Source organism: Nomascus leucogenys, chromosome 18, assembly GCF_006542625.1.
Source record: "Nomascus leucogenys isolate Asia chromosome 18, Asia_NLE_v1, whole genome shotgun sequence".
Lineage (NCBI taxonomy): Eukaryota > Metazoa > Chordata > Mammalia > Primates > Hylobatidae > Nomascus > Nomascus leucogenys.
Window position 1 is genome coordinate 77294317 of NC_044398.1, and position 17348 is coordinate 77311664.

Sequence of the window (17348 nt, forward strand, 5' to 3'; positions counted from 1 at the left end):
ACAGGAAAATGATCATGCACTTGGGTTTCCTGGCAAAGTAAAATTGCTAAATGAGTTACATTACAATGTAAAATTGCTGTAAGAGTTGCCCCATGCTTACGCTTAAAATTGTACTTATCTCATCACGCAGATAACAGCCGTGGACTGTTCCCAGTCCACAGGCTGCCCTTTGACTTCTCTACACTAGGGTATAAAGTCTCTGTGGACAGGGATGTTATCTGCTTTGTTCACCTAGGATGGTGTGTGACACATAGAAGGACTTTAATATTTTTTGAGTGAATGGCTTCTGATACCCCTCAACTCACTGACATCCTCCTTATTGTCATATCCACTGGACGTTTTAATAGAATATTACTGCATTCAGCAGTGTTAAAACCCTCCTTTTCTCTGCCTTCCTTTTAATTTATTATTCTTGGGACATCTGACCATTTCTTCTCTGCCTCTTCCAGGGGTTTCTCTTCTAACTCCTGTTTTCTACAAGTTTTCTCACGATCTCGTCTTTAGTCTACTCCTCCTCCCTCTCTCCTAGTGATCTTGTTGGCTGTCTTGGATCAAAGACCTATAGACTCTAATGGCTTCAAATCCTTACCTCAGACCAGTAGTCATCTCTCACATTTCAGAATCATGGATCCACCTGCCTACTGAATATCTTTCTACCTGGACAGCCCACTGAAGCAGCAGTCCCAACCTATATAAAACTAGACAGCATTTCCTCAACCACACATGCTTCTCCCACGTTCTTTTCATTCATCATTGGCACCACCGTCTACCCAGTCACCTGCTAGAACTCTGAGAATACTAGACTCCCTCTCTCTCTTCATCAAGCAACCCATTAGACCTTCATAGTTTACTTCCTAAATATTTCTACAACCCTTCTTTCCTGTTCTATAATCACTACCTGGCTCAGACCCTCATCCAGCTCAGACCCTCATCCTCACCAATCTGCCTCCCTCCAGTCTTAACTCTTCAAATTCATACTTTTATGCAGCTGCAAGAATATCTATCTAAAACTCTTTATTAGCTCTATCTTGCCCATAAGTAAAACCATAACATGGCCCGTTGCTGTGCCCTTCCTCTCAGTGCATTTAGCCATAATGAATTGTACTGACTTCTGCGGTCTTACTTTACCAGCAGACAGGGGGCTCTTTGAGCAACACGAGTCACCTCTACCTCCCTGGTGCTGAGTTCAGTGCCTGGTGTTTATCGGTTCCTCAGAAACCATGGAAGGGAGGAAGGAAGAAAATAGATACAACTGCATGCCAAAATATTCAATCTATTAGGTTGTATCTGTTGCTTTAATCAAATCAGAGTCCAGAAAATGCTGGAAACACTATGCATATTACTATTTATGAGAATATTTTGAAAGTTATGTTTGCTAAATGGTGCGCTTTTGAACAGAAGAGGCAGACACAGGAATTCTGTAGTCCGCCTCTGTGAGATACTCCTAATTCTGCAATTCTGTCCCAGGATATTACCATAGTTACCAGCTTAGTCCTGTGTTTTTCATTCCTTTATAGGCATGCCCTGAAAAGGGTAGGATTGCTATCCAAAGCTATTTACACTGAAATTCCCTACTTAATTTTGTTTCTGTGACAGACGCAGCAGATTGTTTCATGACAATTAAAATAAAATCTTAGGGTTTCACAGATCATGTGAATGGGTCCTATTATTATTTTTAAAATACTGATTTTTAAAGAAATTTCTTTTTTGGCCAGAGAAGCATGTATACTTGTGGCATAAAGGTCTTGTTGGGTATAAATAAGAATGGTTTCTTGTTTAGCTTTACAGATAAAGAGCTTCCTTCAGTCCTTTTGTAAAAATTTAAACTATTTGCATAATCACATTTACAGTATTTTTCCAGAACTTGGAGCTAATCCATTGCAGGGGGCCTGCCCTTTTTAGATAGAGCCAAATTGTGGAACTTGCCTTGGTTTCCCCAGGATGCAGTTAATCAGTTCCCAACTGTGACATTCTGTGCTCTGTAGGCCTATCTCCTAGCCATTTTTCCCATTGTCTGTCTTTTGCATAACCCAGGTAAAATCCCCCTAAGGTTTGAGCAGCTTAATGCCTTTTTAAAGTCCTGAGGCCTAAGACAATTCCAGATGAATGCTTTTATGTCTCCATTCTTTTTTGCACTTAGAGAAGTTTAGCCAAAGACAATAAAATACATAGGAAGCTCTAACCTACTCTCAAATCTGGGTCATGGTTATGTTTTGTAGTGGCCAACCCTTAAAATACAGACACAGGGTATCCGTTAGTGTTTCCCCTTTGGAGCTTGCTGGTAACAGCCGGGAAGAAATTTCCCTTCACGGGCTAATCGTGTCTTTATTTTGTGTCGTTTTAACAGGGCTCCTTCTCTCCACTTAAGTTAGTAGATAAAATACTGTTTGAGTTAATGTAAATTATATGTTTTATCCTTGGTTATGGCTGATCATTCTTAGAACTAAGAAGTTAGAATGAACTGATTACGATTTTTGAAATGGAATTTATTTAATCTAAACTGACTTTTTAAGTTTATTAAGATACAAAATTGTCATTTCTCTTTGAAGAGAATCCAAAATGTGTTTAGGCTTTTCAGATTTTCTTTATATTCCTGAATTTATAAACCAAAAATTATTATAGTAAGAAGAAAGTTCAGTATCCTGCCCAAAATGTCAACTAAGAAGTTACGTGTTTTTTTGCTTCATCTTTAAAGTTTTTTGTTTAGTTTGGTTGAGGATAAATCATAAAGAAGATGTAACCATATTTTTTGGCATTCACTGGATCTTCCAAAAATCTGTTTTTGTTGCAAAGCAAAAATTGGGAAGAAAATTTAAAGACAGTTTCAATATTTGAGATGTATATATATGTGCATCCTTATATATGTCCTAGCATCCTTCCTGGTTACTAGGACCTGTCGTTATATTTACTAGTTGGTGTTCTTTGAACACTTTCTATTCTACGATTATTCACCGATGGTCATTTTTCCTTTTATCTTAACGTCAAAAGTTAACTGTTTTACTTTTGCCTGTATATGGTTTTTGTACCTGTGTTTTGGAAAATGGCTTTTAATTTGATGGCTTAAATTCAGCAGACATATTACTTCTGAGTACAATCATTTTTTATAAATTTGGTCTCTGCCAGTTCTTTTCATGGGGGTACGGGATTGTTCCTTGTCATGGTAAAGCACCTTCAAGAATGATTGTAAATGTTTATTACTGTGTCTGTGAAATTATATTGTACCAGCATCACAATGAAATGTTATTTTTTAATCCTTAGAGGAAAGTAAATCATAAAAACAAAGATTAAGAAAGCCTAAAAGTGAACATACAGAGAAGTTTATGTTAAAACCTCTAAAACTTGTTTTATGGCTGTCTTGATACAGATTTATCTGATTTTTTTTCAAGAAAATATTATTGAAAATTTAAATGACTATTAACAAACTGCTTCACGCTCAGAATATTTGTTGTGCTTGGGCAATATATAAAATAAAATTTTAAAAGATTTTAAGTTAAATTTTACTAACTTAAGTGCCTAGGTATTATTTATTCAATGTGTGAAACTGAATTCACATTTATATACCCAGGTATAGGTTGAGCATTCAAATTCCAAAATGCTCCAGAATATGAAACTTTTAAAGCACCAACTTGATAACACAAGTGGAAATTCTCATACCTGACCTCATGTGATGAGTGCACAAAATTCTTTAAAAATATCCTATAAATTTACCTTCAGGCTATGTGTATTAGGTGTATATGAAACATGAATGAATTTTTGTGTTGAGACTTGGATCCCCTCCTCAAGATATCTCATTATGTATATGCAAATATTCTAAAATTTGAAAAAATCCAAAGACTTGTGGTCCCAAGCATTTTGGATAAAGGTTACTCAACTGGTATGTACTTTATCCAGCTAACACTTGAAAAAAGCATTGCACACTTCTTACGTGTGATAATATAACTAATTTATAGGCAAATCATATTGTATATATGAAATATACTTCAAGAATGTGTTAAGCGTCCAGGATAAAAGCAGTCCTTCACTATATTAGCCATTTCTTATGTCTAAGATGGTCTTAACTGGAAAATCAAGGTTCTTGATCAGCTTCCCACTCTACTTGTACCGTGTGCTTAATGTGTCAGAAACTTTTAATGTCTCCTTCATTCATGGTTCACATTAAGCGCCCTTTGATTTTTAGCACAGATAATATGTCAGAGTTTTGCAATTAAGGTTTAGTTAATAGAAAGATTTTGTAGATATAGGCGTTTAATAGTGTCCATTTATACACACATAATGTCTGTTTATCAATCTTTTAATAGCATTTTCTAAATTACTCGATTTTTGAACATTTGCAATCTAATTAGCATGCTTTGCTGATTTTCTTTTCCATTTAATGGAACAACTCTGCATCATCACTCCCCTTATTGCTTTTTCATAGGCTCATGATCGTTCAGAAAGTGGAGAATTGGCATTTATTAAACAACTAGTTCGAAAGATCCTAATTGTTATTGCCCGCCCTGCTCGGTTATTAGAGTGCCTGGTAAGTTGCCCCTCGATGTGACTACATTATTTATTGTTAACTGGGAAAGCAGTTACCATCAGAAAGCTCCAGCTTCATTTGGTTTCCAGCACCAGAGCTAAATGGAAAGAGTCAAAGGGAATTACAACTTGTGAACGTTTATGATGATGTCGATATGTGACTTGTCCTTTCTGATTTTAGAGAGACTTCTAGGACTTTTCCTCTATTAAGTGATGGTTATATCATATTCTAGTCAAACTTGAAATATAATCATAAAATAATGTGCTTGACCTTATCTCAGCATAATTACTTTATGTCACAGCTAGTTTAAAACCCTTGCTGTACCACACTTTTTTAGAGTTGCCAAGATGCAGAGAAGGAATAGAGATAAATGCAGAGATAAATAGTGACGTGTGATTTATAATTATTATTTGTTTTAAAATGTGGCAAGTTAGAAAATAAGATGCTAACCATCCCATTTGGGAAAATACAGTAGAGCCTCATGCAGACCTGAAGGAATGAGACTTTTATAGATGATTAGTTCATGTTAACAATTATATGTTTTTGGCTGGGCGTGGTGGCTCACGCCTATAATCCCAGCACTTTGGGAGGCCAAGACAGGCAGATCAGCTGAGGTCAGGAGTTCCAGACCAGCCTGGCCAACTTGGTGACACTCCGTCTCTACTAAAAATACCAAAATTAGCCACGTGTGGTGGTGCACACCTGTAATCCCAGCTACTTGGGAGGCTGAGGCAGGAGAATTGCTTGAACCCAGGAAGCGGAGGTTGCAATGAGCTGAGATCACGCCACTACACTCCAGCCTGAGTGACAGAATGAGACTTCATCTCAAAAAATAAAAAAAAATTTAAATTAAAGATAAATACAATTATATATTTTTGGCCAGTGATCATTTTCCTATTTAAAAGTTTATGTTTTATGAAATTTTGATTTGAGGTTTCAGTTAAAAACTGAACAAATATTTATCTGTGAACATAAGAATTATTTTAAGGGTCTAGTAATATAGCATCAAAATTCACTTTAAAGTTCCACTGGCTATTAAAGTAATTATAACACCACATACAATACAGCTTTTCAGAAATACACACATACATACATACATAATACATATATGGTTGCAGTGCTTTGGTCTTGCCCTTATTTTAACTACCATCCATAATAATTTATAATAGTGAAATATTCGTAGCACCATAAATATGTACTAGTGCCTTGTAAGACACAGAGGGAAAATCTTGAGGAGAAAGGTAGGGAGTTGGGAGGTGTAGGGAAGGGCTTTCTATGAATGGTGAGGACCCTTAGAATCATAGAATCAAACACACCATTTGGCATTGAGTATCTCTGGAAGGCTAAAAGGAAAAAAAAATCGTGAATGCCTCAGGGAGAACTGGGTGACTGGTAAATCCAGGTAGAAGGGTTAGTTAACTTTTTACTGCCTCTCCTGTTGTAGCTTTTGAATTATGGACCACGTTTGTACTTCCCACAATTGTTTAATTTAGGGGAAAGTGTCATTTACCATTAAAACCTGTTTTTCTGGACAACAGCAGATATGCTAAGAGCAGATCTTGCTTTAAAGGAGGAAATTAAATTTTTACAGTAATCACTCATAATCAGAGGAGAAAAAGTATAGCTTCCCAAAGATAGAAACAAGTGAACTTACAAGTAGCTCGGAAATATTGCTGCTTTCAAAGTACTCTTTAAAGCTTAGATGAAACTGGAGTTTCATAGTATTAGGAGACGCTTCCCCCAACCTATCACCTTATCCCTACTGTACCCAGGCTTACTCTGTCAGTCATTGTAATAGGTATGTATGTAAAGGCTCTGAGTATTTACATTGGTTTGACTTTACTCCGTTTGCAGCAAGTTTTTTTTTTTTTTTTTCTTTTTTATATGGCCTTTAGAAACTCTTGAGTAATTCTCAGGTGAAATGCTGAGATTCCAAAGTTGCCTATTTTGGGCGTTAACCAAAATGGGAAAGATCCTGGGGGAAAAAATCCAGGAAATATATCTGAAATTGATAACTGGGTTTTAAGTCAATAAGCATAATTGTTTACAACACATAAATCCATGGCATCCCTTTGGGCACAGGGGAAAAACCAAACTCGGTTTCTCCTGCTGTGCTCTCACAACATGATTCTGACACCAGTTATGTGGGAACCCCACACAACAAGCAAGCAAGCCATTCCGCAGCAGACACCAGCTGGGTGTCCTCCAATTCCATTCCAACACTGTCTACCCAGAGATGGTGTCAGATCCCACAGGTTGAGGGGTCAGTTCCACAAGAGTGCCCCTACTTCCAATGCCAGTCGCAAGCTCCAGATGGTTTTACCTGTGCCTCTCACTGTCTGGCTGTAAACCAAGGTTCTTATGACCCCCTCTCTGGGTTTGATTAGTTTGCTAGAGTGGTTCATAGAACTCAGAGAAACACTGAAGGTTACCAATTTATTATGAAATACGTTAAAAACTATACAGATAATGAGATGCATAGGGTGAAGCATGAGGAAAGGAGTGCAAAGCTCCCTGGCTGCACTGCCTTCCAGGAAACTCCACATGTTAAGCTATCCGGAAGCTCCCCAAGTGCAGTCTTTTTGGGTTTTTATGGAAGCTTCATTACATAGGCATGTTTGATGACATCACTGGCCATTGGTGATCCACTTAACCTTCAGCCCCTCTCTGAAGTGGAAATGAGGATGGGGCTGCAACTCCCAACCCTATCATCATATGGTAGGTTCCCCTGACAACCAGCCCTCTTCCAGAGGCTACCCAGGAGTGCCCAGCCACCAGTCAACTCACTAGAATACAAAAAGCCATTTATTACTTTGGAGATTCCAAGGGTTTCAGGAGTGGTATTTCAGAAAACAGGGATGAAGGCTGGGCGCGGTGGCTCATGCCTGTAATCCCAGCACTTTGGGAGGCTGAGGCAGGTGGATCACGAAGTCAGGAGATCGAGACCATCCTGGCTAACTCGGTGAAACCCAGTCTCTACTAAAAAATACAAAAAATTAGCGGGGCGTGGTGTTGGGTGCCTGTAGTCCCAGCTACTAGGGGGGCTAAGGCAGGAGAATGGCGTGAACCTGGGAGGCGGAGCTTGCAGTGAGCCGAGATCGCACCACTGCACTCCAGCCTGGGCGACAGAGCGAGACTCCGTCTCAAAAAAAAAAAACAAAAAAAAACCAAAAAAACACAGGGATGAAGACCAAAAATACATTTGATAGTATCACAACATCCATCTAGAGTGTGGTGATCCTGAAGATTTTTATTACACACTAGAAGCAACAGGTAGCCACATACACACAAAAAATTAAATAGGAAAAATATATCCCAAAGTTTTATAGGAGACAGAGGCTTTAATTTCCTATTTTTCTTTCTTGGTCTTTATGTGAATAGTAGTAACTTAATTTTATAGTTAACTAATAAAAAATGGTAACTTTGAAGTTTTTCTAATATTTTTGGATACTTCTATATTAAGAGAGTCTCCTGCAGCATTTTTGAGTAAATATATTCTAACATTCCTTTTGTTGCTGGTTGGGTGGAAAGAGAAATTGAATCTCAAATCTTCTGGATTGAAATTACCAGATTTTACAACTTTGCTACAAAGGTACAAGTAAAAATCAGACCTGTTTATTTCTGACGAGCGAGATCTTAAGTGGAGCATAGTACCTTCGTAGTTACATTACAAGCAAATTGGAAATGATCATTATCTTTGGGTTACCCTGTGCATAAATGTGTTGGCTTAGAATATGAATAGGCTTCACATATGAAGTGAGAATTACATACTTTTTAAAGCCATTTGCCTCCTTTCTGCATAAGTAACTTACAGCCATGTATATCCAGCAGTTTTATTGTGAATGAGATTTATGTAATAAAACCTCAGACAATTTTGGCTCAAAGAAGTATCCATCTGTGTTTGTCTTCTGCTAGGAATTTGATCCGGAAGAATTTTACTACCTATTGGAAGCAGCAGAAGGCCATGCCAAAGAAGGACAGGGTATTAAAACCGACATTCCCAGGTACATCATTAGCCAACTGGGACTCAATAAGGATCCCTTGGAAGGTGAGTCCCTGGGTTGCCCCTACCTTTGACTTAGTTTATGCACTGTTGCCTCATAGAAGAAATCTAAGTGGCAAATCTTTATTTTTCCTCATGTTTTGGCTCTATCTATTGATAAGTCCATATTTGGGGACTGGTTGCTATTTGAAGGAAATAGCCATAAATTGGGTCCTGAGACACAAATGAGCATGACCCATTTTGTGTCTACCTAGAGTGTGGGTCAGGCCTTGACATCTTAGAAGCCTGTCAGCCTGAGAATGCCAGAGTGTCTCAGAAGGGTTTCAATTTCAGTCTTCACTGAGTAGTTTTTCTCGTGCAGAGCTCAGTTGGGCTCTTGAGAGTACTTCTAATTTTTAAAATGTTGCTAAAGAAATTATCATTAATTAAACTGACATTTAAATTTAATTTGGAAGTAATGCAATTGATGGTAGGTTACTTTAAATTGAGTACAGTATTCATAGGTATATTCTTGTTTACTTAAAATATAAAACATAGTACTATACAGGAGAGACAATAAAAATGCTTTTTTAAGCTTATAAAAGGATTTATGGGCTGGGCACAGTGGCTCACGCCTGTAATCTCAGCACTTTGGGAGGCCGAGGTGGGTGGATCATGAGGTCAGGAGTTCCAGACCAGCCTGGCCAATATAGTGAAACCCTGTCTCTACTAAAAATGCAAAAATTAGCTGGGCATGGTGGTGTGCACCTGTAATCCCAGCTACTCGGGACATTGAGGCAGAAGAATCGCTTGAACCCAGGAGGCGGAGGTTGCAGTGAACCGAGATCACGCCACTGCACTCCAGCCTAGGCGACAGAGTGAGACTCCGACTCAAAAAAAAAAAAAAGAAAAGATTTATGGTTGATTCACATTTTAAAATAATAATTTCAAATTAAATACAGAGATTAGGAAGCATCTTGTCAGTGAACTTTTAAAAATCTGATATTGGTAAACCACTCCCCCGACAACCTGTTCCTGTTCATGATTGTTTAGGATTATTATTTATAACATTTAGGTTATAAACTCCCCAAAAAGACTCGAAAACTATCATTGACTCCTTCATTCAAAATTATCTTCCTGGTTCATTAAATTGAATTTGCAAACAGTGTTTATCTTGTTAAATTGTTTGTAATGGTGGTAAATGTTGGCACAGAGATTTTCCCATCTGAAGCCAGGGAACCTGCTGCTCTCTGCCCTGCTCTCCTGTTTCCCGGCTTTGTTTGCTCCTATGGCCATCGTATCTTTGCTTCCAGTGAAATGATGCATGCATCACTGTGAGATAATGCCAGATAAATTTATACTGTACTGAAAGCAATTCCACAACAGATTCATCACTTATCAGAGACTGGTGGCTGCTTTTCTGAAAAGTTCCCTGGGGAGAGATTTTTACCCATGGCTTTTAAATTACCGTCTTTACCTTTTTGAATCATGAGTCTTCAGAAATGGTTTAAATCAATGAAATAAAAAGGGCAGACGTTTAATGGTATTTAGATGAGTTTTAAAAATCACTTCAGGCGTTACAAAATGATGCCTTAGCTTCCTGCTTCAAAAGCTGACTCTTGGTTCCATTCCATTACTACCCACTGCTTACAAATAATATGTATTTCTCAGATAATAGTTATTTAGCAGAAACTCTATTTAAAACAGAACCATCTTTTAATTCTTTTTTTTTTTTTTTAATGAAAATAGTTGGAATTGGGGAGGCTGTCAAAGTAGATTATAGTGACTCTTCACGCTGGTATAGTTAAGATTGCATCAGCCCTTGAATTGTGGACCCAGTGAGTTCTTTAGTTTTCTTACCTGGCAATCACTGTAGGCTGAACTTTGGTAGGTGAATAATCTGAGGCTCATGTATAAACTAGCTTTCTAGAGGCTCTAAAGAAAACATGAATAGTGATCTTTGACAAGTTCGGAGTTTAATCACTGGGAGTTGTGTTTTTAACTCTTGACAATTTAAGATCTGAGGCTAGTTTTTTTTGTTTGTTTTGTTTGTTTGTTTTGTTTTGTTTTGGAGAAGAAGTCTTGCTTCGTTGCCCAGGCTAGAGTGCAGTGGCATGATCTTGGCTCACTGCAACCACCACCTCCTCAGTTCAAGTGATTCTCCTGCCTCAGCCTCCCAAGTATCTGGGATTACAGACGTGTGTCACCATGCCTGGCTAATTTTTGTATTTTTAGTAGAGACAAGATTTCACCATGTCGGCCAGGCTGGTCTTGAACTCCTAACCTCAAGTGATCTGCCTGCCTTAGCCTCCCAAAGTGCTGGGATTACAGGCGTGAGCCACTGCACCTGGCCCTGAGGCTAGTTTTTAATCTGTTTGTTAACATTTGAAATATGACCTCTCCAGGTAATTTAATAAACAAATTGCACCTCACTGAGTGGATCACCTGAGGTCAGGAGTTCAAGAGTAGCCTGGCCAACATGGTGAAACCCATCTCCACTAAAAATACAAAAATTAGCTGGGCATGGTGGCACACACCTGTAGTCCCAGCTACTCAGGAGGCTGAGGCAGGAGAATCGCTCGAACCCAGGAGGTGGAGGTTGCAGTGAGCCGAGATGGCGCCATTGCACTACAGTGTGAGTGACAGAACAAGACTTCGTCTCAAGAAATAAAAAATAAATGATTACAGACTCTGATTGTTCTACACTTGTTTCCCTTTCTTGTCAGCATCTAAACTAACATACCTTAGACCTGTCCTTTGAAGGTTAGGAATTGGGAGTTCTGGAGCTGGGCTGCCAGGTTGGCACCCTAAGCCAACACTGCAGGCTGTATGAACCTTGATCATCCAAATTGATGCACCTCTTTGTGCCTCAGTTACTTCCATAAAAATGAGATAATAGTAGTATCTATTTATAGAATTGTTTTGAGGATTCTATGTTTATCTTTGTAATTGCTTAACATAGTAAGTGTTTAATAGATGTTAGCTGCTGTTGCTGTTTTATTTAAATACTACTAATTTTTGCCCCTTTCCTTGAGATCCTTTCTAACTAGATGCATTTTAGTTCACCTCTAAGTCCATAAATCTAAGGTGCTAGTCATATTGGATATTGACATCATTTGAATGAGACCAAGAACGTACATAGTTTATGCTAAGCTCCTTTTTTTTTCTGGAATTTCCCCTGTAGGTAAACTGAGAAAGTTATTGTCATTGTCCAGTTATTCCAGAATCTAGAATTTATAAATTTTTATCTAAAGGTAGTACTCCAATGTCGTTTTGCTTCATATCTTTTAGGCATAATGTCTGCCCAGAAGGGATGATCATATTTATAAGAAGATGAATACATAAAATAAGAACCTAAGAAATAATTTTTTAATTATTTAATTAATTAAATAATATCACCTAGTAAATTAAATAATATCACCTAGTAAATTAAATAAATTTAAATAAATAAATTAAATTAAATAATTAAATAATATCACCTAGTAAAATTAAGTTTATTTAAATTGAAAATTTTAAATATATTTAGATGCACACAAAATATGTAACTAAAAACTATGACTTATTATGCATGTTCAATTTTGAAAAATTGGAAAGTACAAGTAAAATAAGAAAATATTAATTGTCTGTGATCCTATCACTCAGATAAGACCTATCATAGATTTAGAGAAAATTATTTCATGTTTTTTAAGTAAAACATGATTTTTTAAAAGTATAAAAAAGAAAATGAACAGTAAAAGAATTTGATTGTCTCATCTACTTCTATAAATTCAAGTATGCCTTCCAATGTGAATTGATCAATTTAGACACCTTTGTCTCTTTTAACTAAATCGTCAGGGTAGTACTTAAAGCTGGTGTCAAGCATGTGATATCCAATCCAAGACTGATTACACAATATGATTAATAATAAATAACAACATGTGATGAGCACTTAATTTTTGTTAGTATGCTAAGAGCTTTACATGCATTATCACATACAGTACAAAAAGCTCTAAGAAGTAAGTAATATTGTTTACATTTTACAGGGGAAAAGCTTGAAGTTAAAATGTCAGTCAGTCAGTAAGTGCAGATAGTAGTGGTAACCTAAGTCTTTTAATCTCCAAATCCCTCTTAACCACCATTATTACTTCCTCTCTGACAAATTTCAAATTCTTAGTGTCTTTGGCAGGGTATTTATCAGTAGATATGAAGGAATGGAACGTGAGATATGCACCATAACTTAAGAATCATTCCCTAGTTGTAGTCAGTGCTACTTTGATGCCCTCCAGAGCCTGGAAAGATGTGCCTCTCTCAGATATCTGATTCTAAGCAGAGCTGTTGACTCACCGAAGCCTTTCCAAGCTGTGGTGATTGCATCAGCCAATGAGTTCCTATGCCCAGCCTCTAAAGTTCCTATGTCTAGGTGTTTGCAAGAAATGGGGTTCCAGGGAGGAGTGTGTAGTGAACAATTTCAAAGTACCAATTGCTGCCTTTTTTTAGATTTAAGATTTTCCCATGGGGACATTGGAGTATAGAGCAATTTTTTTAATATGGGAGAAACTATTTTTCTTTTGTTTCAGCCTAGTATTCTTATCCAATTGCAATATTTTTATTAAGCTTAACTTTTTTTTTTTTTTTTAACTTAGAAATGGCTCAATTGGGAAACTACGATAGTGGGACAGCAGAAACACCAGAAACAGATGAATCAGTGAGTGTAAGTATATTTCTTGATGAAATATGATGTTGGTTTTTCTGTTTAGCATCTGGAGACTTTGGCTGTGTTAGTTTATTTATTCAACAAATGTTTATTATGCTTCTATGTGAATATATGAATAAGAATATGAATAAAATCTATGAAGAAAAAAGACCATGTGCTACCATAACGTAAAGATATTTGCCATAGTCTGTCCAGTCCCAAAAGATTTCCCAATCTTTCCCAAGGAAATGGCACTTCAGCTAAACGTAACAGATTACTAGGGTAAGAAGGGGCAAAAGGAACATTCCAGACACAGGCTACATCAGAGGACTAAGCAAAGGAGACGGCAGAAACTAGAGCACTTGAGTAAAAACTGGATGCTTAGGTCCCTGTTGTTCGTGTTTGTCAGGTTTTTTGTTTTTGTTTTCTAAGAGCAATGGGAAGTGACTGAACTTTGGAGGAGGTGCACGGGTATATGAGGGTGGGAGGAGTGGACAGGGAGATAATCCAATCAGAGTTATGGCTTGAAAAAAATCACACTGACTGCAGTGCAGAAAGCAGTGTGGGGTGGGAGGAGAAGGGAAGGGTGACAATGTGGAAGCCAGTTCAGAGGCTGCTGCCGTGGCACAGGTGAGAGGCCCTGGATGCTGGTGCCATTCTCCTCAATTGTGAACACCAAAAGAGGAAGCAGGGTGCATCAGATTAGGGGTTAGGAAAGCAGGAGCAGTCTCTGTAGCCTGGGGGATAAGAACCCAGGCTTTGGAGTCAGGTTGCCTAGATTTGAAAACATTCTGCTTTCTACCAGCTGGGGGTGGGGGAAATTTCCCTGTGCCTCAGTTTCCCTGTTTGTAAAAGATTAAATGAGATTTTTATGTAAAATGGTTGGGACAGTATCACCTAGTAAGTGCTAAATAAATGATAGCTGTTTTATTATCTGACTCATAATTTTGAATGTATCGAGACTGAAGTTCCTTTGAAACATTAAAGAAGATCCATCAAACCAGCAACTGTAGATAAGGTCTGATATCTTCTGGCACTCAGAGGGAGAGTTTCTGGTGGAGGTGGAAGTGACTTAGGAGTCATCCATGAACATAAATGAGATCACTCATGTAGGAAAGAGTTAGTAAGATTAGAGAGCCTTGGACAGAGCCTTGCAGCCCAAACCCATGAAAGAGCAGTAATAGTGAGTGAATTATCTTCTGAGCCAGTGCAAAGTAGATAAGAAAATAAAAAATAAAAAAAGAATAAAAAGATTAAAAGAGTAATATTGAGTGACTAAACAAGTAAGTGGTCCCAGTCTTGAAGTCTGTTTTCTGTGATGGAGCATTGGCGGGTGATGACTAGATAGATCCAGATCTTAGGGCCAGAGGCCAAGGGGGAGCAGAGGAAACAGATGGTTCAAGTTGAAGAGGTCAAGTAGCCTGGAGGCCAGAGTGTTGGGTGGGTTATCTGTGTAGACAGTGAGGTCACCCTGGATGATGAGAGAGCTCTTGGCAGAGAGGAAGGTGGGTAGCCAAGTCTTCCAAAGATGAGTGGGATGACAGGGTCAGCGATGACAGCGCTGAGTTGAGGATGACGGCGCCCACACAGGGTTTCTTCCAAAACAATAGGAAGGGAATTCTGGACTCTTGCAGAGGGGAGCAAAGAGCTGGTAACTCCCTCTCCATGCTAAGATAAATGGGGCATGAGTGAATTTTTTAAAGCATTTTTTTCTGTTCCCATCCTTTGAGCTAAACTTTTTAAAGAGCTGTCTTTTTGAAACTTGTTTTGTAAGCCATGTTAGATTTCTGGCATGGAAGTAAAGAAAAGCAGGCATTCTGTACTTGCGTGTTCCATGTGTTGCCTACTGCTTTTCTGAGCAATGAAGATTGCCACAGGAATGAAAGAGACATGTTCTGTCAGGGGTAGAGCCCCATGTAGAGCCACTCCGGCCCATTCTTTTTTGGCTGACAGAAACCGAAAGGAAAGCTTGGCATTTTGGAGTTAACTCCCAAAATGTTAAAAGACTAGGACAAGGCCAACCTGAGTAGTTTACAAAAGGAAATTAATATCAGGAATTGTCCTTGATTGCCTGGAAATGTGGATTCGCTTAAGTGACAGTGTCACAAGGAGTTTGTCAGCATTGCTGTGGATGATGGCTCTGTAAAGCTCTATCCCTCAGGTTCCTGTGGCTGGAATACTGTACTTCAACATATTACATAACAGTGTGTCATTCAAATATTATCTATTTTGCTGATAAAATAATGTTCTTAATTCTAAACTACTTTTTAACTTCCATATTTTGTTTCCAAGAGCTCTAATACCTCCCTGAAACTTCGAAGGAAACCTCGGGAAAGTGATTTTGAAACGATTAAATTGATTAGCAATGGAGCCTATGGGTGAGTAATTCAAGAAAAGCTCTCTATTGTGTTTCTGCATACTCAAGTAATATATTTATTCTTCACATATATCTAAGGCCAAATAGAAGCTGTATAGGGACTTGACTTTTCAGATCACTGCTCCTTTCCTGAGGCTTGTACTGTGCAGCCAAAATCACTTCTTACTGGACACCTCATCAGAAAACATGCCAAGTGACCAAGCAGTTACTTTAGAGGGTTGGAGACAAAGACTTTCAAGGAAAAATTTTATTTACCCTTGTTTCTGCCTCCTTCATTTTTGCCCTTTTAGGTTAAAAGAAATACCTGACTCTTGATTGAGATATATATGTATATATTAAATACTATAGTATATATAATCATATATTTATAATTTTCTATATAGTATTACTACATGACAGTTAGCCTGTATTTCATGTCTGACCAGCAGACAACCTTAAGATAAATGTCTTTAAATAAGTCTGGTTGAAGGTTTATAGCAGGAGTGTCCAATCTTTTGTCTTACCTGGGCCACGTTGGAAGAAGAACTGTCTTGGGCCACACATAAAATACATTAACATGAACAACAGCTGATGACCTGAAAAAAAATCACAAAAAACTCATAATATTTTCAGCAAATTTACAAATTTTTGTTGGTCTGCATTCAAAGCCATCCTGGGTTGCATGCAGCCCACAGGCTGCAGGTTGGAAAAGTTTGATTTAGAGCAATATATTTGTTTTTGTCTTTATTACACCAGGATTTTGTTTTTTTAAAAATTTAATTTTTTTTTTTTTTTTTCGAGACTAGGTCTTGCTCTGTCCCGCAGGCTGGAGTGCAGTGGTGTAATCATAGCTCGCTCACCGCAGTTTTAACTCCTACACCAGGATTTTCAAAATTGAACTGTATCCTAAATAATCTAATGATATTAATGGTGTTCCTTCCTTGATCCCTTTTTATAGACACATAATTTTCTCCTTGTGGCAGTAAACAGTGACAAGATTCTTCTGAGTTACTAATAGTTTAGAAGGGTAATTAATGCACAAACTGTGACCTGATCCATTTTAGACAGCCCAAGAATTCTAGTTTAATTAAATATTAATCCCAATTCTATTTGTATATAAAGAGCAATAAACAATCTCATTGACATTTATTGCCATTTATCACACAGATGAGCAGATGAAACAAAAGAGGTTTTTGTTGTGCCCCAAGGGATGTTTCTGTTACCATTTTTTCACCTCGAATATTTCCCACACCATTAACTTAAGAACTTAAATATTTGTGAGTCCCTTCTATGCTTCACTGATTTGTTTTCAGGATATGTCAGATGCCATATTTCCTATTGTGGCTTATAAATGTTTTCTGATGTTGTATTTTTGCAATATTTTATTTTTCAAGGACCTCATGGAAACTTTTCTACCTAGGAAGATGGTTCTAGCATGCAATTGTTTGTGGTTTCTACTTGCTTATCATTTGTTTTTTAGTTCTTTACACTTTTGGAAATGACCTGAAGATTTCTTTCTTCATTAGGGAAAAGATTAAACTTTGATTTAATGGGTGTATGGGTTTGAGCACTGCTAGATTTTATTAGCAGTGGAATTCTGGAATAAGATTATCTGTGAAGCACTACTTTTAAAAATTCGGGCATATATCTTAGCAGTATTTTGAGTTCTAACTGGTTGAGTAAACTCATTTGTAGTGCAATTAAACCACTGTATAGTAGATGAGGTATATCACACTTTGGGGAATAGTTGGGAATATACAAGAAGTTAAACAAGCTGTGAATCAGTAAACACCCAGGATGCAGGCCAAGTCATTAATGG

At 37.7% G+C, this 17348-nt stretch overlaps 1 protein-coding gene across 3 annotated transcripts in view; it reads left to right on the plus strand.

The window, feature by feature from the left end:
* MAST4 (microtubule associated serine/threonine kinase family member 4) overlaps window positions 1-17348 on the plus strand; it is a 577822-nt gene that overhangs the window by 514010 nt on the left and 46464 nt on the right. For all 3 annotated transcript variants that reach the window (XM_030799245.1, XM_030799247.1, XM_030799246.1), the window contains 4 exons: window positions 4418-4519; window positions 8435-8567; window positions 13124-13191; window positions 15466-15551. In XM_030799245.1, the coding sequence (XP_030655105.1) occupies window positions 4418-4519; window positions 8435-8567; window positions 13124-13191; window positions 15466-15551 (389 nt within the window). The remainder of the gene's footprint in view (window positions 1-4417; window positions 4520-8434; window positions 8568-13123; window positions 13192-15465; window positions 15552-17348) is intronic.